At 43.0% G+C, this 24,873-nt stretch overlaps 1 protein-coding gene across 7 annotated transcripts in view; it reads right to left on the reverse strand.

Moving 5' to 3' along the window:
* ITGA9 (integrin subunit alpha 9) overlaps positions 1-24,873 on the reverse strand; it is a 391,432-nt gene that overhangs the window by 25,656 nt on the left and 340,903 nt on the right. For all 7 annotated transcript variants that reach the window (XR_008309811.1, XR_008309810.1, XM_053261579.1 and 4 more), the window contains one exon: positions 654-773. Coding sequence is in view for 5 of the 7 variants with exons in the window: in XM_053261579.1 (XP_053117554.1) it covers positions 654-773 (120 nt within the window). In the remaining 2 variants the exon portion in view is untranslated. The remainder of the gene's footprint in view (positions 1-653; positions 774-24,873) is intronic.

The raw sequence follows: 24,873 nt of genomic DNA on the forward strand, positions 1-24,873 counted from the left end.
GGAAGAGCGGGATTTAAATGTAACAACAACAACAACAACTTCTCTGTGGGATTTCCTGAGAGGTGGAAGGAGATGGGTTGTGAAAACTGTGGGGTATGTGGGAGGATCAGACAGAAAATGTCAGCTGGGAATAAATGGACATATATACAAGTTTAAAGAAAAGAACATTGATAACAGTGAGGGAGAAAAGGCAGGATAATGACCAAAATGAGAGACATTCTGAAGCATTGTATCAAATGATAATTTATAAGACATCCTTATAGTGAGGATAGTACCTGTTTCTTGAAGTACTTTTAATGCTATAAATCCCAAAAGACACAGGGTTAAGTGCTAACTGAACAGGCTATTTGCAATAGCTACTGGAATAAAATCACTTGAAAAGCCAACTGGTGTGGAAGTATGTCTGTACCTCTGTGTCCTTCATGTCAAGATTTTGACACCACCTTCTCATTATGAATCTTCCATTTCCCCCAAAAAGGGAACGAATGTAAACACTTTTTCTGACATGTAATGCTCTCAGTGTCTAAGACTATTTACTCATTAAAATTAATGGATGCTAAATACTTAGCAGAGACGGAAAGAGAAAGATGTGCATTTTATGCCAAGGCCGTGGCTAATCCTTGTGTCTGTGTTGTGTCTGACAGATAGCTTACCTTCCATAGCAGCACGGCCAACAACAGGAAGATGAGAATTCCCACCAGCAAACTGATAGCAATGATCCATCCAACCACATAACCACGAGGCTCCAAATTATGCAAGGCCTCAAAGACCACCTACAAAGCAATTAGGAAAAATATCTTTTATACAGCTAGTCTCCATTATTCATGACATGACAGATAAGTTACATTGCTTTCTTTGTTCATATTCCTAATGTACTGCAGAGCAACAATGTCAACCGCATTTGTAAGGTCTAGCTGTCAAGGCTATTTCTCTCAAGGGGTTTAAAAGCCTCTCAAACAAAAAAATAAATCAGATATAAATAACGATAACAAGACCCTGCTCATCTTTGGAAATTCCATTCTATTGCTCTTTTCCCTCTAGACACAAAGCTTGTTTCAGTGCCAGCCATTTGAAAAGCTACTGCAGCTGGCATGGAAATTCCACCATTCTGTAAGCCAAGCCTCTAATTTCCATGAAATTGTTCATAATATTTATTTATCATACTTCTATGCTGCTCTTACATAGGGCTTCCCATGGTCTCTTTCCAAATGACCAATCAGCTTTTGCTTTGCAGGGAATGAAGCCATAGCTCAGTGCATGCAGACGGTCCCAGGTTTAGTCTCTGGCATGTCCAAGCAGGGCAGTAAAACTCCTGTCTGAAACCTTGGAGAAACCATTGCCAGGAACTATAGAAAATAGTGAGCTAGATGGACCAATGGTCTGACTCAGTAAAAAGCAGCTTCCTATGTCCCTATGCATTAGGTTCTCCCAGACCATTCACAAGGCTCCTCAAACCTCAATATTCAGAGGTGGTATACCACTGAATTAGGGATGTGCACAAAACTGGTTTGCCTGGTTTGGTTCACGCCCAAGCCAGATTCGAACTGGACTGGACATGTTCAGTTATTTAAAAAAAAGTTTAGAATCCCGAACCGGCCCCAAGTCAGATGGGGGGGGGGCGTTTGCTTGACCTTGAGCCGAACTAGACCTGGTCCAACTCGAGGGCAAGCCTTTGAGACAGCTTGGTTCAATGGTGAACCGGCTTGACCTTATGCTGGTTCGCACATCCCTACACTGAATATCAGCTGCCGAGGAAAGTGACAGTGGATAGTTGTCCCTGTCTTGTTCGCTTATGAGATTGTTAGGGACCACTGCTGGAGAGAATGTGTTGGATTGGATGGACCCTTGGTATGATCCAGCACCACTGGTTCTCACACTACTTTCAAAGGAGCACAACTTGGGCCTCCCTGCTCTATACTGAAAGCACATCATAATGTGAATGGAAGCAGACTACTTTGAGCATAATTGGGTATACAGGATAGTATAGGTGGAAAGGTGGATGAATATCACTTTCCTTTTCACTCTTACGAATGTATAAAAATCTAAATTCAAATAAATAATCCCTTTAAAAGAGAACTAAATAATATAAACTTTACTCATTATTTAGATTTGCTGGGGGTGAGAGGGGTGCATTTTTTCATGGTATCATCTTGAAATCTAAACAAAACCCCCACTTTGCATTCTTGTTTTTTGGGGGAAAGCAACAACAGCAGGTTCACCACTTCAATTAGTTTTGAAGGTGAAGAATGAGCTATGGTTAGTGCATGGTTATATTCTAGAAAGAAATTGTTAGGAATAAAAATAAAATAAAAGCGCATCAACAAGTTAGAGATGTAAACTTTGTGTTAGATTTGAATAAACATATATAAAATAGAGGGCAGTTTTGAATGTCATAGAGATCATGCTTATGAGGCTATAAAGGATGGTGCCTTGTAGATATAGCAGGAGCAGATGGTACTGTGAGAGTCAACACCTTGATTTCTGTTAAGAAAAAGAAGTTTCTAATGAGCCAGAAGAATGGCGGACAAAAGATTTACTACCTATTCACTAAGAGAGAACATCATAAAAAATGATGCAGTTGGAAAATGAAAAGATGGAAGGGAAGTATAAATTAGGAATCAGGAAGGAAAAGTACAGACATGTTTTTGGAGGAACATACGGGAAGAGAACATTTTGAAAAGCAGTGCAAAGGAAGTACAGTACTGTATATGCTAAAACAAAGGCTGCCTTTCTAGGCACCAAAATGCACAGGCTTACTATTAAAATGGCATAAATGGCATCTCCCTATCACCACCAGATGCTGCTGTTCATCCACTCAAGCTTCTACTTTGGTCTTGGGGCTACATTCTTTTTTGCCCACTCATTTTCACAACCGCTTCTTTGGCTGATGTTTCCTTGTTTTCTTTCTGCAGCATTAGGCCATTTAATCTTACTTTGCTCACTACTATTCCCGAGCAACAGCAGCATATTCTTAGCATACAGCGGGGTAGGCAACCTTGGCACACCAGCTGTTGTTGAACTATGCCAATAAATTATGGCTGGGGATGATGGGAGTTGTAGTTCAGCAACAGTGGGAATGCAAATGTTGCCTATTCCTGGTGTACAGTCTCGGGGCACATGATTCAGCCACCACGTGGAAGCTAAACAAGTACAGATCTGGTCATTGCCTGAGTAGGTGAGAATCACCTGAGAACAGCATATATGCCAACCTAAGTTCCACAATGGAAGAAAGGTGAGATGTCTGAGCTGCAAAATAATTCCTTTGTCTCAATACAGAACCTTCATGTTATTTATAATGAATTTTGAGATAGCCAAGTTTCTTATATTAAGTATTCGGTTGTTGTTGTTCAATAACAAGAGAAGACTGGGCCTTCTCTGTGGCTGCCCCAGGGCTTTGGAACTCTCTCCCTGCTGAAATAAGAGCATCTCCTTCTCTGTTTGTTTTTCGGAGGACCCTGAAGACGTACCTATATTCCCAGGTCTTTAACTGATACCAAATTTTTCAATTTTAATGTGTTTTTATCTATTATGATTTTTATCTTTTTATGAATTTTAAATGTTTTATATTTTATATGATGTTTTAATTCTGTAAACCGCCTAGATGTTTTGCTATTGGGTGGTTTATATATTCAATGAATAAATAAATAACCAATATAAAAAAGACACAAGGTAAAAAAAAATTTAAAAATTTTTTTGATGTTGATCATCCCTATCTCACTGTCTATATAATATAATCTATCATCTATCTATCATAATACACTAAGGCCATACATGGCAAGCCCCGCCCACACAGTGCTTTACCAATCTGAGGTAGCAGAACAGAAGCACTGCGATTGGGCAGTGGAGATTCTATATGCAGATACAGAAGGGGAGCGAGTGGGGGGGGAGTGAGTGAGTGAGCGGTGGGGAGGGGGAGAGCGAGTGCCTTCATTTCTGTCATAATCGAGTCCATCCACCTTGCTGCTGGTCATCTTCTTTTCTTTCTTTCAACTTTTTCCAGAATTATGGACTTCTCAAGGGAGCTGGGTTTTCACATAATGTGTCCAAAGTATGATAGTTTGAACCTGGTCATTTGTGCCTTGAGTGGAAATTCTGGATTGATTTGTTCCTGGCTGTCCATGGTAGCCTCAAAAGTCTTCTCCAGCACAAAAGTCTTCTCCAGCAAGTTCAAAAGCATCAATACTTTTTCTATCTTGCTTCTTCAAAGTCCAGCCTTTGCGTCCATAGAGCATTATGCGGAAAACCATTGTTCGAATGATTCTAATCTTTGTAGGTATAGACACGTCACGGTGATGTGTTTAGAAAAGCAAATAAACTCCATGTTTGCCCAGAAGACCTCACTGTAACTTAAAGTAACCTAGCCCAAACTCAGGGACATCACTGCATCTCATGATTAACATCATCTATCTCCAGATAAATTGTATCTATGAAACTTGCTAAGACAGTTAAGCTTTCCACTGTAAGAAAACAGGATATAACCAAATAAGGAGTAATCACCCGATGAACAATGAATCATTCGCATGCGTACTAGATACTTAGGCCATGTATACTGTGTCTAGGGTGTCAGCACCATTTAGATTGTCTGTATAAATGTAAGATGCACCTGTAACCAAACTGTAATCGGTTTGAGAGCATGAGCCTATTGATTACCTATTGCTGATTGCAGAGCAATAAACCTCAGTTAATAATTCCCAATCCTTGTGTCTGACGGATTGGTTAAGCAGACCCAGGAACAAGCCCCATCCACATCTATGGCGGTGAAATATTCTTTCCAGGGCCTTCATTGCAACCCTACCAAGTGCTAGTCTGCGGCAATTTCTTGACTGCTGGATCCTTTTCTGTTTATGGTCAATCCTAGAAGGCAGAAGCTATCCACCACTTCAATGTCTTCATTATCAATTCTGAGGCTGGTTGCTGTACCTGTTGTCATTAGCTTAGTCTTCTTTACATTTAGTCGTAGTCCCATTTTTTCACTGTGCTCCTTGACTTTCATTACTAGAGCTTGCGGATCATCACATTCTCAGCTATCAGAGTGGTTTCTTCAGCACAGCACAGATTATTGATGTTTCTTCCTCCAACTTTAAAGCCATCCTCATCTTCTTCCAATCCAGCTTCTATACTATTAATGGATGGTCTATCAACAGCTATTGGCCAGGATAGCTAAATAAAACCTCCATGTACAGGGAGGATGTACCTCTGGGGCAAACAGCAAGCAAAACAATGATCTTTATTTCCTGCTTTGGAAATGGAACACCTGGCTAGTTGCACAGGTGCACCTAGGTAATTTTGAAGCCTGGACCTAAATGTCTTTGGAGGCCTACCCCCTTGCTGGATGCCCCTCCCCGCCCCTGAAGTTAAGCATCATCCCCCCTATGCACATACGCTCTGTTACACACACAGTATTTGATGCAGAATGTGAGCTGTCTGTGTCTGCGAACAAATATCAGTGCAAGGTTTAAGACAACTTTATTTGTGAGACAAACGCTTAGAGGTCAGTACAGAGCTTGCCTACGCACACACAGGAACAGGAACAAACAGGAACAGCAAGGACAATAGAAACTCCTAGCTAGCCCAGCCAGTACTGAGGAAGCTACAGTGCCCCCTCTAGCTTCATAGCAGATTACATGCAAACTATATAAACAGTAAGTTCAGCTGCAGCTGTTGCATATCCCAACAGTATTTTTAACATGTGGGTTCTTGAGGGCACAAACAGCAACTGAACTCACAAGAATGTAAGAGAATAAAATAGGAATATTTATGCAAATATACCTTAGCAGAAACATTTCAACACTTAACATATTCCCATTCCACATATTTCTTTCCCCACCCCCACTCTGTCCCTAAAGCACCCGGCACAGGTCACAATCTCACTTGGCCGCCCAGCACAGTACGGGCCAGTGGCATCCACACCACTCAGGAATAAAGAGGATTTGGGGACCCCCAGGGAGTGTGGAGGCCTTGGACTTTGGCCACGAAGTCCAGGGGTAAGAGCGCCACTGACTAGCTGCTCATGGAAATGGAAGTTTGGACTAGATGGAACTTAGTCTGCTCCACCAGGGAAATACTTTTTTCAAAAAAGCATTTTTAAAACAAATATTTGATTCATTTTAATACACATGGTCTACCAGATCTAGTGAAGAAACAGACAAAAGGGGTCTTGGATCAGACATACTGTAATCATCATCAAGATATATTGAACTGGCCAATGAAAACTATTCAGAAGTGGAAGTCATTCATCTTTCCCAGGTGCTGGCAATGAAGTTGCTGAAGAGGAAATGTGCCAGCCAGACTCCACATTTTTGAACCACTTACATCTTTGTGGCGATTGAACAATCTGTTAAAGAACAAATCCTGATCTTCCTTGGCCTGCTTGACAGTAAAATCTTTAGGGCAGCTAATACAAAATATACTTAATGCTGCTTTAGATGTGACAGGTTTCCAACAGTGAAGCACACATGAAGGTTTATACAGGAGAAAAGAACAGGCTGGGAGAAGACTAAAGGCCTAAATAAAATTAAATGGTTATAAAAGCATGGAGTGAATTAGAGACTCATTTTCATGTTTTGAACAGATGCCCAGGAAATTGATTGCAAAACTGGACCCATTTTAGAATGCAGCTCTAGCATTATTTAGCTAGTACGTTTCTCTACCCCACTGAAAGAGTCTTCCTGCAGATTTATTTAGTTCTCCATGCCACACAGAAGGGTGCTTTAAAGAGAACTTACAGATAACAACTTTCTTCCAACTAGGAGGTAAGTTCAGCAATTTATTCACATTATAAAGGTTGACAGGCGCACAGCGATAGTGGGGAAGTCAGTGCTTGATGGACCCATTTGCTACACCATTTGCATGTGGACCTGTATATAAAAAGGGACTACAAACACCACCTGATGGAAAAGAAAAGGCCATCTGGGTGTTAGTATCTGATGTAAAGTGGGGTTCCAAGTTGGCATCTCCAAGATAGGGCTGGGAGAGACTCCTGCCTACAACCTTGTAGACAATACAGAGCTGGATGGACCAATAGTCTGACTCAGTAGAAGGCAGCTTCCTATGCTCCTATATTCCTAACAAAAGGTGTACACAATTGCCTTTTACTAGAGGCATATTGTTTTTCCACTACTCTTTGACAGTTTGGTCTCTTCTAATTAAAAAAATTGTAATAAACTTAATTTTCTCTAAATATGCAGTCAATTTAAGCATCTCCTACATATTCAAATACAGTTTTCAAAATGAACGCACCTGGGATGGCGGGGGGCAATAATATGTAGGAAAGGTTGTGCCGTCGAGTCAGTGTTGACTCCTGGCAACAACAGAGCCATGTGGTTTTTTTGGTAGAATACAGGAGTGATTTACCATTGCTTTCCCCGTGCAGTATGAGATGATGCTTTTCAGCACCTTCCTATATCGCTGCTGTCTGATATAGGAGTTTCCCATATTCTGGGAAACACCAGCAGGGATTCGAACCAACAGCTTTCTGCTCTCTAGGCAGGTTGATACTGTTGTGGGTAATGACTTATATAGCAGAGTATTTCAGGAGCTAACTCACTCCCATTACAGCAAAATTTAACACAGTCTCAGGGGCAACAGCTTTTAAATGCTTATGGAGATTCATGTAAGGTTAAACTAACATATTTTATTCCGAAGTCCATGATGATAGGAAAGACCTATATCTAACCACTGGCTACATGGTGGTCAAAGAGAGAGCTATAGAAGCATGGTGCTCAGGGAGAGAGAGAGCCAGAAGCATTCTGGGGAAAGGAAGAAGTCACTCCCAGGAAGTTCCTGAGTACATTCTATCCATAAAGGGGTCATAGAGGCAGAGATAAACAGGAAAAAGGAGACCCTATCTATCTCTACTCCCAATGCCCCTAGTGGTCATTAGGGTTACTGGTGCAAAAAGCCAATGCCATCTGGAGCTGGCAACAAATATATGGTCCACGTACCATATATTGCATTCCACAAATTCTCCTACAAGCTCCAGTTAGAATGCTGGTAGCTGAGTTGAAGAGGAATTGGCCAGTAACTAGCTGAATTGCCTTTCTCTGTAGTATGTGCAGCTTGGTTATTTTGCTTAAGTCATCTGCATGATTTTTTCACTGGATAAACACTTGTAGTGCAGCACACATGGACTACTGTTACTTTCTACTAGTCCTGTATTATAATCAGGATATTATGAGTAAAACCCCTCTGTGTGTGTGTGTGTGTGTGTGTGTGCACGTACGTGCTGAGTGTGGCTAATGCGTGCAGTGGTGTTTGTAGTCACCTTTTACATATAGGTCCACATGCATATGGTCTTGCAAATGGATCCAGCAACTGAGGTTAACACTAAAGACTCTGCCTTAAAACAAGGGCTTCAATAAACGGTCTTCAGGTCCCCAAGCATAAGTGTTGGCTGTTTGGTGGCAGCTTGTGCCTCTGTCTCAGGCAGGACCAGCCTGGCTATGTTTTATTCATTCATTCATTTAAAATATTTATGCCCCACCCCTCTAGGACACTACTGCTCAGGGCGGCTTATGGCAGTAAAATAGATACAATTTAAATTTAAAACTATTTAACAATTTGAAACTATTAAAATTAACCAAATTAAGTAAACAAGTTAAAAGTCCAGGCTAAAACCACAATCAGAATTACCACTGCTGTTTCAAATTAAAAGTCACTTTAAAAGCTAAAAATTGAGAATTATAAAAACTAAAGAACCTACCAGATATAACCAAAGATAGAACATTAAAAAGCCTCTTTTAAAAGATGTGTTTTTAGTTGTTGTTTTTTAAACACTGAGGGAGGGAACATGGTGAAATTCTTCAGGGAGGGTGTTCCAAAGCCGAGGGGCCAGGACTGAAAAGGCCCGGTCTCTAGTCTGCGCCAACCGGATCTCTGTTAGTGGTGGGGCCATGAGGAGGGCCTGAGAAGGTGAGCGGAAGGCCTTGGCAGGTCCATATGGGCGAATGTGGCCTGACTGACATTTCAAGTTGTTGCTTGGCAAAGTGGCCTATATCCAGACTAGTGTTGCACTAGAATAATGCATGACAGCATAGCACAACTATCTAGCACCTACTAGCGTAACAGCATAGCGCAATGATGTGGTGCAAAGAAAGGAACACCTGTTGCAGACTAATATTTGTGCTAGTCATATTTCACAGTGCATCGCACAACAGATTGCCCAGTGCTTTGTACAACACATTACACAACCTTGTATGTGTCCTGCAGTTGCACAACATTACAGAACACTGCAACTTTGTGTAACTTTGTGCAACTCTGCAAACTTCTTAAGTGCCTACAAGTTCTCTAGTTGTACTAATGCAGGGGTTGGCAATATTAGCTCTCCAGCTGCTGCTGAACTACAACCCCTATCATTCCCAGCCACAATTTATCGTGGCTTGAGAATGATGGGAGCTGTAGTTCAGCAACTGCCGGAGAGCCAGGGTTGCCTACCTCTGCACAAGTGCAACACTAGTCTGGATAGGAACCACTGTTATTTTTCTGGGCAGCCCATTTCTATCCACATGAATGGACATAACCAGTGTTCTCTGTAAGGCATGCGCATGTGCACCCGCTCACAAGTTTCTGGATGTCCACTCAATTAATTTTAGATCCCACTCAGGTTGAATCAGGAAGGCCCCACTCTGAATGCACATGCACACACACACTGCTTCGGTACTGCAGCCCAGAACAAAACTCATTCCGCACATAGATGAAAAAAATTAGAGAGAACACTGGACATAACAAATCCATAATGAGTTGTTAGGGTAGTAGCTTGAGGTTCTAATGCAACCTGTTTTGCAATATTGCTTTTCATTATAGTTTGTGGCATTAGCAGTACTTAGCTGGAAGACTATTAAGACTCCCAATGAATTAAGTAGAGTGAAAAACCCAGAATCACCTCCATTAATCCTACACAGCTCATAAGTCTTCATTAAGACCTCATACTCTGAAACTGGACTTAAAGGAATTAATGTTATAAAGCATCTGAAGCAAACAAACAGAGCTTTCAGTGCTAATAAATCATTTCAGCTAGGAGGGGTGGTGTTTTTTAGAGGCAGATAAACTGATATGATAGAGCATTAAAGTAAAAAGAAAAATTGACAAGGGGAAGGCTTCAAAAGGATGGGGAGGGAGCAGAGTGGACCAAAAAAATTTGTTATGTATTAATAACTGTGGTTTGCAATATGTATGATTCCCTACAGCATTCCACTGGGGGAGAAACGAATGAATATTTTGAGCCAAACCACATGTCTCCCCGCCGCCTGAGTATGACCCAACACAAAGCATACCAGATCAGAGAAGCCAGGAGACATATGGATATTGCATGAAAGGAGATTAAAAACTAACATTCATATTAGGAAAGAATGAGATTACAAACTGATATTTCAAAACTAAATTATGTCCAACATGCTGCTTTTCAGCTAGTGCAGAGGCAGCCTTCTGATTAGAGATTATATTTCTTTTTCTATGATACAAGATGAAATGGTAATAGCTAGCTATAACACAGAGTGCTAAAAATCCACTTTGGGCAGGAGAAAAAAAGGCATTTGTAAAGCATTAATGGAAACATCCCCCTTATACTGTGTACATCATCCTGAAGAATTTCCTAATCCTTTACAGTAATATAATAGGTACTATTAGATCTATCCATGTAATGCCTCCCCAGTCTGATGTATCACATTGCAAAAGAAATGCATGTATATTAATTCACTGTGTTATATGTTCTATTCTATTCCTTTGTTGTGCTAGTCATAGACTGTATTAAACTTTGAACTTTGACTTTATTAATTTTATTAATCTTCTATTTTACATTGTATCTATTTTATTAATGTTATGAGCCACCCCGAGCAGAAGTGGGTGGGGTATAAATATTTTAATTAATTAATTAATTAAAAATACATACATACATACATACATTCAGTAACCAGAGGGATCTAGACTTATGCACTACACATCCCCTAAATCCTGGAGCCAACATAATCCAAACTTAATAACTGGGAAAAGATAGCTACCAATAATCTTCCAGGTTCAATTCAAAGTGCTGGCTTTGACTTTAAAAGCCCTTCTTGAGTTGGGACCTGGGACTTGCTCAAGAATCCCTCATCCAAAGATATTAAGGCCCAATCCGTGCATTTCCCTTAATATCATGGGTACCACTGTACTATAGTTACTTTCCAATTTCTTCTACTAATATTAAAAAGTCAATGATCACATTGTTAGGTTGGCAGCATGGTTACCTCTCAAGCCAGCATTGTACCACCCTAGATGGCAATTCTAGTTTTGGAAGTAATCGCCAGTTGCTGGTCCAACCCACATGATTGCTTCCCTTCAGAAAGTATTGGAATGTCATGGGAAGCAACCAAACCCTGGCAAAGCCCATGCCATTTAAGTGCTATTGCTATTTACAGAATAGAAGGCTTCAGTAGTAAGGAGCAAAGCCATTTCAGTAATGGCCCCAACACTATGGATTGCATGTACCTCCCTTTTAGAATATAGGAAGCAATATAAGAATCATGTCTTTAGCAACTGAAATGATGCTGCAAACGCATTAGATTGGCTTTATAGCTTGGTGACTAACTGTAAACTCTGGAAGAACCCTATCACCCTGCTAACTGAGCAAGGAGACACCTTTTAAAGCGTTGGGTCTCTTCTATCAAAGACAACCAACGGGCTCTGTGGTCGACACCGACTCAATGGCACACTTTACCTTTATCTCTTATATTTAGCAAGGGGAGAGGAACTGGCCCCATCCAACCCCAGCACAGCATCCCTCCAGTGGCTGGTGCTGGTATCTGCCCTATGTTTCTTTTTTAGACTGTGAGCCCTTTGGGGTCAGGAGGACATCTTATTTATGGATTATTTATTTTTCTATGTAAACCACTTTGAGAACTTTGGTTGAAGAGCAGTATATAAATATTCAGAGAAGAAGGAGGAGAAGAACAACAACTACAGGGAGTGCTTATGCAGTAGATGGTTAGAAATCTGGCAACAGAGCTTCAATGTTCAAAATGTTTACCATTTAGCTAAATTACATTTCTAGACTCTATCTAACAGTTTACCAGCACCAAGATGGAGAACAGAAAATTACGCTGGAAATTCGGAATGGCAGAGGGAAAGTGTCAGGCTGTTCAGCTGACAGATTGGGCTATGCCTTGTGATAGGGTTGGCCTAAGAGATTTTGTATTGCATTGTTGGGAACTGCGCCTTTGCAGCATTCTTTTGCCACATCACTGAGGAAACAGTGGGTGAAACTCTTAGGCTATATACAGTTGCATGTGATTCAAAAATTGCACTCCTAAATCACCTGCAACAGTGCAAGAGATCTTGGGGGGCAACCTGTCTGATTGTGCACTGTTTCACTGCTGCCTCTAAGAAGATTGCTACAAAAAGCCGTGTTGCTTGTTGGGCCAGCCCTCATTATTCAGTATTCAATGTTGTGATGAATTCTGGCCAACCTGAAGTACAAATATAATCACATTTGAGGTGTTGCAGCTTTGGGGATACTTCTATTCCTGGTTTCATTTAGGGTAATTAGAATTGTGGCTTTGAACCCCTAGGATGCATTCAGCAAGGCAGCCAAATTGTTTTAGGCTGTGATCCCAACCACATTTGCTTGGAAGCATGTTCCGCAGAAAGCACTGGAATTTACTTTCAAGCAATGTATTTAGGATTGGTGTGCCAGCCAATATGAGAAAGGTTGGAAATGATTTTAAATTAACATCCAGCATAGATGCTTGCTTGATAGCTAATCCAGTGAAGCCAGATCTGCATACAGAGTTAGCTTTTCCACATAACCCCACCCATGTGTCCACACACACACAAGCTGCTTTTTTATACTCCTCAGCATTTAAAAGAGGCTTACTGGACTGTGGGCATGTTGTATAAGAGGCAAAACCTGGAAGGGAAGTGGACAAGGCAGCACAGCTAGGCTTAACTGTTGCAAGAAAACACATATAAACAAATCCCCAGTGGCCATTTCTTGATTGTTTAAGAAATGGGAGAGGATAGAGAAACAGCAGGGTGTGTGTGTGTGTGCCTGCATATATGTAATTCTTTCCCGGTCACTACTACACATTGCACTCCAACTTTTACTTTTTGCGGCTTGAATGAAAATCCCACTATTCCCTTTCACCTAGTTGTGTTACCTACATAAGCCCTAAAGATCACATGTTTCTGCATCCTGCCATTACAAGGGCCCATTTTCTTGGAAACAATACTCTGTCCCACCTGAGCAGAGATAAACACCTGTTGATCATAGCTTGCCCTGCCTTACTAGGCATAAGCACAGTTAAAGCCGATTGGTGCATTATTGGTGGTTTCTGCTTTGTAATTTGGTTCACCTTGTCTACCAACGGCTAAGCTTTATTTTGCTTGTACTAGTATAATTGGTGTATACCATGAAACTTTGGCCTCTGATAGGCTCTGTACTCAAACCTATAGCCTGTATGTAAACAGTATAAGACTCTTGACAAAGGTTTGAGTGTGTTCTCTTGGAAAGAGACACCTAGCATGTTGTGATCAATAAAAGTTTGAACCTGATGGATGGTCAGGGCCTCTGCTCATTAAACAAACCCAGAATTTCTGGAATTTCGCCATCAATTTGGTGCCAGAATGCACCAGAACTCTAAAGGGACATGCCATTCAGTGGTAAACACCATTTTTGCCATTCATGGAGGGTCCAACCTCAAGCAATCTGACCAAGCTGGTCTGGGCCATTAGCAGGTGAGAGCTGGTTCAAAATTAGAACACCCAGGAAAGCGGGGAAAGGGTGGGCAGAATGAATGTGTAAGTGTGAATTTCCCTTTATGTCCATCCCGTGTCGCCCAGGGCTACCTGCAGCACTAGGTTGTTTGGTGTGTCCCAGCACACATGTGTCTGAATAAACTGTTGAACAGGGCTACCCGTGTGGTTATCTCTAGGGATGTGCGTTTCATTTCAGATACAAAATGTTTTGTGCACAAAACAGTAGGGATGTGTGAACTGGTTCGAATTTGAACCGGTTCAAATTGGAACCAGGGTGGTTCGAAGGTTCGAACCGAACCAGCCATCAGGCTCAAGCTGCAGGTTTGAATTTGAACCCAACTGGGGGTGGTTCGGTTCGAACTGGTTCAAACCGGTTCGGACATCCAAAAATTGGTAGGATAGTAGCTGGCACCCAGGGGTACCTGCCACCCAAACCCCAAAGCAATCGGACACTCGTACAATTTTTTTTCTGAATTTTTGAAAATTATTTTTATTTTTTCTCATAGGGTATAATGGGACTCGAACCAGCCTATTATTCCTTATTGTGGAGCACCCATGGGTGCCAACAACCACCCAAACCCTGAAGCAATCAGACAGTCCTACGATTTTTTATGAATATTTGAAATATTTTTAATTATTTTTCTTACAGAGTATAATGGGACCAGAACCAGCCCATATCCCCTATTGTGGAGCACCTAGGGGCACAAAGGTGGTGTGGGTGGTAGACAACCAGGGGTGCCTACCACCCACAAAACCCCAAGGCAGTTGGACACTCCTCCGATTATTGGTGAATTTTAAAAGTATTTTTGAATTCCTCATAGGGAATAATTAGGACTGCAGAAAATGTATAGCTTCACTTCGGGGGGAAAGGGGTGTCCTAGAGTGGAGTGTGGTGGGTGGTAGTTCCTAGGGTGGGCAAGGAAGCTATCAGAATTATTTGAAAGGAATTGGGCAAAAGGGCTGATTTTTAAGTGATTTTTGAAGTTTATGCGTCTTTAAGGTTAGCAGATGAGAGTGGATTCATGGTTTGTCATTGAAAATCTTGTATGCTACCAAAGAATCTACACTCAGAACACTTCAGAAACAACAAAACCCAGTACCCCATGGCTTAGCAACCTATAGGGGTGGTTGGCACCCTCTTTGCACTAGACCACCATTCACTCTGGGCCATCCCAGCACCCCACAAGTGGCTTTAAGGCTTTTCTCCATAGGGAAGAATGGAGGTTTCAGCAGCCCCATAAGTGCACTTGTGGGATGCTGGGGTGGCCCAGAGCGAGGGTGCCTTTTGCTGAAACCTCCATTCTTCCCTATGGGAAAAATCCTATACTTCAAAAATTCACCAAAAATCAGCCCTTTGCCCAATTCCTCTGAAATTTGGGTGGTAGTTTCCACCCATTGGGCACTACCACCCCCACCCCCTAGTTCCCCCCGGGCCATTTTTCAAAATCCAAAACGTTTCGAATTCGGATTTCGCAATTTCGAACAAAGAACAAAAATGGAGTGTTTTGGATTGGCTGATTTCGAACAAAGAACAAAACGGGGGTGTTTCGGATTCGGGCCAAAAACAAAACAGAAGGGGGAAAAACACAACCCTAGTTATCTCATGATGCCCCAAGCCTCCCATGAGCCTCACTATGTCCGTAAGTGTCCCAGATGCAAAGTGGGGATATCCATGCTGGTGTGCCTCAGTGGGTTGAGAATGTGGCTGGAGTGAACAGTGAAATGTAGAAAAAGGGTCCATCTCTACTCAGGGTAGGTAGTTGGGGTGGCAGACCACTACTTTGTCTCCCTCACCTCTTGTGTCTCTGGGCAGGGAACACCCTGCATTTTAAACTCATTCCAGCCCATCTGTCTCAGGAAAAGGCACCTAGGTCCAGGTTAGTAGAGATGAGAGGTTCAGGTCAGCGCCCTTTGGGTGACACACCTGTAGTTTATATGTCTTGCAATTAGGGGTGAAGGTCAGTTGAATACGTTTCTAAGTGGGTCCTTGACTGCAATTTCCAAAGGAAGACAGTTCTGACTGAGATATCTTAATGCATCTCTGGATCCCTCTCTCCCGCCCCAGCATGCTCCACAAATATGACCTAGTCTGATTTGTTAGGAGGATCATTTCCACCTCTGCCACCGCTACTGGCCCTTCCTGCCAAATCACAGCAGAAAGCCATGGCTGTCACAGACACCCAATCCCGAGAGGGTCCTGATTCAGCGACCCGTGCTAAGACTAAGTCTTATGAGACAGCTTCTGACCACCGTCCAATATCGTCCACTGCCATCACGGCACTTGGCGAAGAAAGCAGAAGTGAGGAAGAACAGTTAACCCCCCTGCCATTAAAGAGTGTCACCCCAACAGCTTTGTGTAAGGCCTTACATCCAGACCTAGCTGCTGTCTACATGCCACAGGGAACGTCAACCAGAAGGGAACAGAAATTGACTGTAGAGTTCTATGAGATCTCCATCAAATCAATAAGGCAGCTGCTTATCACCCCAAACTTATCTCCAGGACATTCCCTATGACTTGACTCCATGCAGAGGAATGGGGTGCTACTCTACCCAAGGACCAACACCTGCCATTACTGCAAACTGGGACACTGGTAAGCAGGCTATCCCAATCGCCCAGCGCCTCATCCTTACCCAGAGTCCAACCCTTTCCGACAATGAGGCAGCCACCATCTTCAAACTCAACAATATTCAGGACCTGCAGGTCAGGAAAGGAGTTTTGTGTAACAACTGCAACAATGATACTTTGTCTGCTGCTTTGCTTACTGTTGACCATCCTGGTCCCTTTGTATCATGTGAAACAGAGGAAGGGAAAAATGCCACTGTTAGTGGATACAGGTGCAACCCAGTCCACCCAGCACATGGAGGACGTGGCTGCCCTGGCTCCATCTGGACAAGTTGTAAATGCTGTGGGAATGGGTGGTGTAGTGATACCCCATCCAGCCTCACACCCCACTTCTATGTAAGTGGGTCTCCTTACTTGCTATCATGCTTTTTTGTTAAGTGACACCACTCTTGTAAACCTATTGGGAAGGGATCTGCTATGCAAATTAAGAGCTACCATTTATTGCACTCGAGATGGAGTGTATGTGGATATCCCCACTGATTCGGCCCCACAGCTCATTATGGCATTAGCAATGGAGGAGCGCCTTGTTGAAGCCCCGGGTGGCCAACCAGAGGTGCTGCAATGTGCACCAGCCTCTTTGTGGGCTTTCACGCCCCTATGAGGCAGAAAAGCTGTGAACTGCCATGTCTGTGAAGACTGCAGTCGAACCTGGCAAACCCTTCCCATTTATTTCTTGATACCCACTCCCAGCTGAGGCGATGGAGGAATTCAGCTGGTCATTGATTCACTCTGAGCTCAAGAAGTCCAAGTAGCATCTCTCCCCTTGTCCGGGCCTTATCGCTCAATTCCTGGTTAATGCAGATGAAGTACTGTTTGTAGATGGATCCTGCCTTCAAAATCCAGCAGCCAGGCTGTGTCCAGGTTATGCTCTTGTCACTGAGTTTGCTGATCTTGAAACTTTTGTCCTCCCAGCCCTTTCTAATGCACAACCAGCTGAGCTGGACACGCATCTGCACTCTGGCCTCTGGAACTAAATCAACAGCGTACAGTGTATGCCTTTGTGATCTGCCACTTGTTTGGGGTACTTTGCAGGGAGTAGGGTTTTCTTACCTCCTCAGGTACACCCATCTCTCATGAACCTCAAGTTGCTAAACTCCTGCTGCTCCCTTCTGCACTTGCTGTTGTACACTGTCATGCTCACACCTTCTCTAATTTCCTGTTGCAAAAGGAAACTAGCATGCAGACCAAGCAACTAGTTCTGCAGCCCTTAAGGGCCCTCCGGCCCAAGTAATATTGGCTGCTCAGTTCCTAGAGCTCCCCCTCTCCTTATGAACAGTCCTCCCTACAGTGGGCCAATTCCCTCGGGGAACACCAACTCTGGGAACACTATGGCTGTATTTCTGCCCCAGGTGCCACCTGGTACCATCCTGATAGCCATTCTGTGGCCCCATGTGCCCTAGTACAGCATTTTGTTCATATGGCACACCCGGGGTCCCACATGAACAAAGGGGGGATTGTGTTTAACAAAATTTTGGTTTGCTCCCTCCACCAACATTGAGGCCCAGTGCATCTGTCAGTCCTATGTGGAAAGAAGGAACTTGGACCTGAAAACCAGGCTGGCTATGACTGTCCAGGATACTGGCGTGCCCTGACCAGATGCCCTGCCCTATGTGCTCCTTTCTCTCAGAAACACTCCTACTAGGAAACATGGCCTGATGTATCGTGAGATAGGAAGGACACTAAGGGTGGGAATTGAATCCACGGTAAAGCGGTCCATAGTACAGGACAACCTGGTCCAGCTGGACCAAGATATAGTAAGCTACTGTGTGAATTTAACTAATAACAATAACAATAAGTCTCCAGGCTGCAAGGAATCTCGATAGTATGTGATCCTCTTTCACCTGTGAGTGGAGAGGCTTATCATTACAAGAAACAACAACAACAACAACCCCCAGTGAGGCACTACCTTGGCGTGGTTGTGGGGCTTGTGTGCTCTGAGGAAGGTGAGAGCTATGCCAGAGGTCCAACCATACCGGACAGGTCTCACCAGAGGAGCCCGACAAAGAGTGCCTCTCCCATCAACAATATGATGAGACGTAACTTTAATAAATCTACACCGGATCGGTTGTCGCCCAGGTCAACAAGGACTGCACCAGGTGCTATAGTCCCTGGACATCTGGTGGCAAGTGGGCAACAGGACTCAGGATCTTCAGTTGAGCAACCAGGGCTGGAGACTGCAAGGTTACTGGAAGTAACGTTGCTTAACCAAAAAAAAATATACGAAAAATGCCAACAAGGAAATAATGATCTGCTATTACAAGTCTAGTCCAACTAGAAGAGGTTATTTAAAAAGAATGTACCAAATTTGGAAAGAGAAGCATCCAGATACAGAAATAACAGAACAAAGGCTAGCAGACCAGAGAAGATACATAATAAGAAATAAAGTATTCACAGAAGATGAGCTGGAAGAACTGCAAAGAGCAACACAGGCTCAAGATATGGAAGAAGAATTACCACCAATTCAAGAAGTTGCTCAGGCGCAGGTGGAGGAGGTGTTGGAAATAGAGGATGCCACTGTTACTAAACTGTTTCAAAATCAAAACCAGGCAACCACCCCTTTGCCTTCACCTCAAAAACCCAAATGCTGTTTAACAGAAAAGCAACAAGAACTAAAGCAAAAAATAACTAAGCACATGAACCAAACAACCACCAGGGTTCGACTTCCAGCTCTAAAAACAGTTGCCAAAAAACAACTCGCTCAGGTATTAAAAGATGTCAATGCTGCACTTGCAGAGATAACAACCAAGAAATTGCAAGAAACAAACCAACTAACGTACAGTGCAGCAACAATAACAACACAAGAACTCGGATATAAGATCAGTGGACCTGTAAAAACAGAAAGCAGTACATTACCTAAATGGAAGATTCGATTAGAAAATAAAATCTCCAGGCTTAGATCAGATGCTAGTAAATTGAAAGATATGAAAGACAAGAAGCTGAAGAATGAAAACACCAAACAGTATCTGATCCAAAAATACCACCTAGATTCAAGGAAAATTAGAGAAGTCCTGGAAATAATAAAGCAGCAAATAACAGCAGTGTCAAAGAAGATTAGCAGGTATGAAGCCAGAATTACACAACACAGGCAGAATCTCCAATTCCAGTCGAATCAGAAACGTTTCTACCAAAGCATAGAAGGAGAAACTGCAAGAAACCTAGAAACACCAAATAAAGAAGAAACAGTGCAATTCTGGGGGAAATTAATCCAATAGATTCTAATAAAAAAGCAGGCTGGATGAAAGAGGTCACAAAATGTAACCAACAAATGCAAGATCTAATCATAACACCAGAATTAATAAGTGAAAGAGCAAAGAAAATTAAAAATTGGACTGCGCCAGGCGACGATGAACTGCATGGCTTTTGCCTTAAACACCTAACAAGCCTCCATAAACAACTATCAAAACAGTTCAATCACATTTTGCAAGGAGGTGATATTGAACAATGGCTAACAACTGGGAAAACTCATCTCATCATGAAAGACCCAGCAAAAGGTGCAGTTCCAAGTAATTATAGACCAATAACCTGCCTGCCAACCATGTTCAAATTATTAACTGGAATAATAGCAGATGAAGTGATGCAACACTTATTAACTAACAAACAGCTTCCAGTTGAACAGAAAGGAAATTGCCCGAACACCAGAGGCACAAAAGACCAGCTGCTGATTGACAAAATGATTTTAGAAAACTGCGAGAGAAGAAAAACCAATCTAAATGTTGCATGGATTGACTACAAGAAAGCCTTCGATTCATTGCCTCACACATGGATACTAAAATGTTTAGAAACAACTGGTGTCAGCAAAAACATTCAGATATTTATTTTAAAAAGCAATGAGCATGTGGAGTACACAGTTAACAATCAATGGCGAGACACTTGGATAGGTTAGCATTAGAAGAGGCATTTTCCAAGGGGACTCACTATCCCCTCTGTTGTTTGTAATCGCCATGACCCCACTTTCACAAATACTAAACAAAACAGGCCTCGGATACCAAACATCTAAAACATCAAGTAAAATCAACCATCTGCTGTACATGGACGATCTGAAGTTGTATGCAAAGTCCCAGTCAGAAATTGAATCACTGCTAAACACTGTCCGTATATTCAGTAGCGATATAGCAATGGAGTTTGGACTAGACAAGTGTGCTGCATTAATAATGAACAGAGGGAAAATAAGAAAAACAGAAGAAATAGAACTGCCCAATGGAAGCAAGATCAAGAACCTGGAAGAGGAAGAACTTTACAAATACTTGGGCATTCTCCAGGCTGATAACATCGCACACACTGAAGTTAAAAGAAAAATTGGAAGTGAATATACCAGGAGAGTTAGAATAATTCTCAAGTCCAAACTCAATGGCGGGAACACCATACCAGCCATAAACACCTGGGCTATACCTGTTATCAGATACACTGCAGGGATAATAGACTGGACCCAGGCTGAGCTAGAGACGCTGGATCGTAAGACCAGGAAAATCATGACCATCAATCATGCTCTGCACCCCCGCAGTGATGTAGATAGGATATACATCCCTCGCAGCTCAGGTGGAAGAGGAATGCTGCAAGTCCATCAAACAGTAGAGGAGGATAAAAGAGGCCTTGAAGAATATATCAAGGACAGTGAAGAAGATGCACTTCAAATGGTCAAGAACACGAAACTATTCAACACCAATGAAACAAAGCAGGCCTACAAGAAAGAACAAGTCAAGAACCGAGCAGAAAAATGGAGAAATAAGCCCCTGCATGGTCAATATTTGCACAATATAAGTGGAAAATCAGACATCACCAAGACCTGGCAATGGCTTAAGAATGGCAACTTGAAGAAAGAAACAGAGGGTTTAATACTGGCTGCACAAGAACAGGCACTAAGAACAAATGCAATAAGAGCAAAAGTCGAAAAATCAACCACAAACAGCAAGTGCCGCCTTTGTAAAGAAGCAGATGAAACAGTGGACCACCTAATCAGCTGTTGTAAAAAGATCACACAGACTGACTACAAACAAAGGCATGACAAGGTAGCAGGGATGATACACTGGAACATCTGCAAAAAATACAAGCTACCTGTAGCCAAAAATTGGTGGGACCATAAAATTGAAAAAGTGGTAGAAAATGAAGATGTAAAAATATTATGGGACTTCCGACTACAAACAGACCAACATCTGCCACACAATACACAATACATGTTGTCGAGAAGAAAGAAAAACAAGTGAAAATAATCGACATAGCAATACCAGGGGATAGCAGAATAGAAGAAAAAGAAATAGAAAAAGATCACAAAATACAAAGATCTACAAATTGAAATTGAAAGGCTGTGGCAGAAAAAGACCCAAATAATCCCAGTGGTCATTGGCGCCCTGGGTGCAGTTCCAAAAGACCTTGAAGAGCACCTCAACACCATAGGGGCCACAGAAATCACCATCAGCCAATTACAAAAAGCAGCTTTACTGGGAACAGCCTATATTCTGCGATGATATCTATAACAACAGCAACAACATTGATAATAAAATTCAGCCATCCTAGGTCCTTGGGAAGGTCTCGATGTCTGGATAAAACAAACCAGTCAATAACACCTGTCTGACTGTGTAAATAAATAAATAAATAAATAAATAAATATTATTATTCTCTCCACTCACAGGTGAAAGAGGATCACATACTACTGAGATTCCTTGCAGCCTGGAGACTGGGTCTTGGTGAGGAAATTCAAACACAAGAAATGGTCTGGCCCCAAGGTGGATGCGTCCTTTCTATGTGTTGTTAATGACCCAAAAAGCAGTCCAGTGTGAAGGAAAGAGTACCTGGACTCACGGATCCCACAGCTGAAATGTGCCCACCCCTATCCAGAAGAATACAGACCAGAAGAAGAACTGGCAACTGTGTGGCTAGAGTAAACTCCAACATAGCAATAGCAACAGCACTTACATTTATATACCGCTCTATAGCCGGAGCTCTCTAAGCGGTTTACAATGATTTAGCATATTGCCCCCAACATTCTGGGTACTCATTTTACCGACCTCGGAAGGATGGAAGGCTGAGTCAACCTTGAGCCCCTGGTCAGGATCGAACTTGTAACCTTCTGGTTACAGGGCGGCAGTTTTACCACTGCGCCACCAGGAAAAAGATCCTGGTGATACTGGGACTGTCTAGTGCTGCTGTTTGTGCACTCACAATCTACAGAGGAAATGTGGTCATCAAACTATCCTACAAAATAGCCAAGGCCCTAAATAAGACAAATTGCTGGGTGTGTCACCACATGTCCATCCATGCTCTGGGAGGTCTGCACATGGTTACCATCCCATTGAATGCCACTGAGCTATCAGATCATGATTATGCTACTTGGGGGAATAGGAGGAACCTCACTTGGGCAGATAGACAGGCAGAGATCAACTTGTTCCTGTATATTGTGCCCAAGGAAGGAGAGTTCTGTTTCCAGTGCAATGGAACCAGTCCACAATTGGGAAGCAACACATGTGAAGTTACTTTCATGAAACATGGGGCTACCATAAATGGCTCCTATGTGCACGATATAAATCCCTCAAACTATTCTATTTCAGGGCATCACCATCAAACTAGGGATGTGCAAACCAGCTTGACGTTGAGCCGGTTCGGTTCATCGTTTGGGGCCAGACCAACCACCCCCCCCCATTTGGTCTGGCCCTGGACTGAAACCCCCACCTTGACTGTTTTTTGGGGGTGTGGGGGCGGGGTTTTAAAACATTTTTAAAATTTTCTCTCTTGACTTTATCAATCCTCATGGTGGAGGGGTGTGGGGTCCACGGAGGTTCCCTCTCCCCCGCCGGCCTCCGTTATCACCCCCTCCAGCTTGTCCGGCCGCTTTTTCAGCCCACTCGGGCCTGCGGAGCTCGGCGCAGCAGCCATTTTGAATGCTGCCACACGTGCACAAATGACCTCTGCGAGGCCCTGGGTCATGCTAGGCCTCGCAGAGGCCATTTGCACATGTGTGGTGGCGTTCAAAATGGCTGCCACGCCAAACTATGGAGACCTGAACGGGCCGAAGAACCAGAAGGGGTTATAACGGAGGCCGGTGGGTTGGAGGGGGATCTCTGCGGACCCCCCGCCACCTCGAGGATCAATAAGGTCGAGAGAGAGAAATTTTTAAGCATTTAAAAAAATTGCAAACCACCCCCGACCGGACCAGGGGTGGGTGGGTTTGAGGGGGTGCCGGACTGAACTGGTCCGGTCAGGTTTGAGTCTGGTCTGGACCCGAACCGGGCCAGCCGGTTCTGTGCACATCCCTACATCAAACAGCACTGTACATCAAGACCTGCAAGAAAGGGTGTTTGGCCCTAGCAGGCCACTACTATGTGTATTATAATTGAGCCTACAGAGCCTTGCACCCCCCACCACTGGAACGGAAGATATTACGTGCCCCAGCTATGGCCCGCCATCAGAGTAAGAGCTCAAATTCCCAAGGGAGAGATCCAAAATAGACGGGACCTGCATACAGCTAAGGACATAGTGGATAGCAGGAGTCCTCTGACAGTATCAGCTGCTATGGGATGGTCATTTCTCCCTCCAATAGGGGTAGCTACATTTGGAGGAAAAGTTATTAGGCTCCAGTCTGTAGTGGAAGTATTGGACAATGAGAGAGGCGAATCCTTGCTTTCTCTGGCCTGGGAACAAAGGAAGATCAGACAAATGACTCTCCAGAACCGCCTGGATCTGGATTATGTCATGGCCTCCAAGGGAGGTGTCTGTGTCCTGATAGGAAAGGAATGTTGAGTCTATGTGCCTGATAACTATGATGAAACCTTCAACCATGTCCAGAAGATTCAACAAGTGGCTTACTGTTTGCTTATTTGTTTGTTTTAAATGTCCATTGTGGTTGTATTTTATGTATTTGGATATAATGTTTAGTTAGGCCCTTACTATCAGGATCAAGATTTGTGATGGAAGTTATTTTTTATATTCCATTTTTCAAAATGTTATTCCAGACCTGAGCAAGATTGCAAGGTTGTATCACAAACAGCAGCAACAGTATGAAGAATTTAAGAGAGAGAGAAAACCGAGCCAGACATTTTAAAAGCCGACCATGACAGAAAAGCTTTGCCATTTTTCTAACAGTCATGAGAAGTAGACCATTGCGTAAGCCATTATGAAGCACAGGCCCCACGACTCAAAAGGCCCTACACTTTCTAGTTGCCAGCCAGCCTTACCTCTGACACTTAGAAGATTTGAGTCAGAGCCTCAGTTCATGAGAAAGGGATACAGCTCAGTCCTGGAGAACATGCTTTGCATGCTAAAGGCCCCATGATTAACCTCCAGTTAAGAGGATCTCAAGTAGAAGGACTGGGACCCCTGCATGAAAATGAGACCTACTGCCAGTCAGAAAGAGGGGAGTGACTGGTAGCTAGTTTTTCAGTATAAGGAGCTTCATACACTCATTTCATGCAAGCACACAGGAGAAGATGGCTCCTAAGTAAGGTTGCCAGCATTGACTGAAGCTATTAATGGAGATTTACATGCACACGTGCACGCGTGCGCACATGCACACACACACACACACACACACACAC

Source organism: Hemicordylus capensis, chromosome 6 (assembly GCF_027244095.1).
Source record: "Hemicordylus capensis ecotype Gifberg chromosome 6, rHemCap1.1.pri, whole genome shotgun sequence".
Taxonomy (NCBI): Eukaryota; Metazoa; Chordata; class Lepidosauria; order Squamata; family Cordylidae; genus Hemicordylus; species Hemicordylus capensis.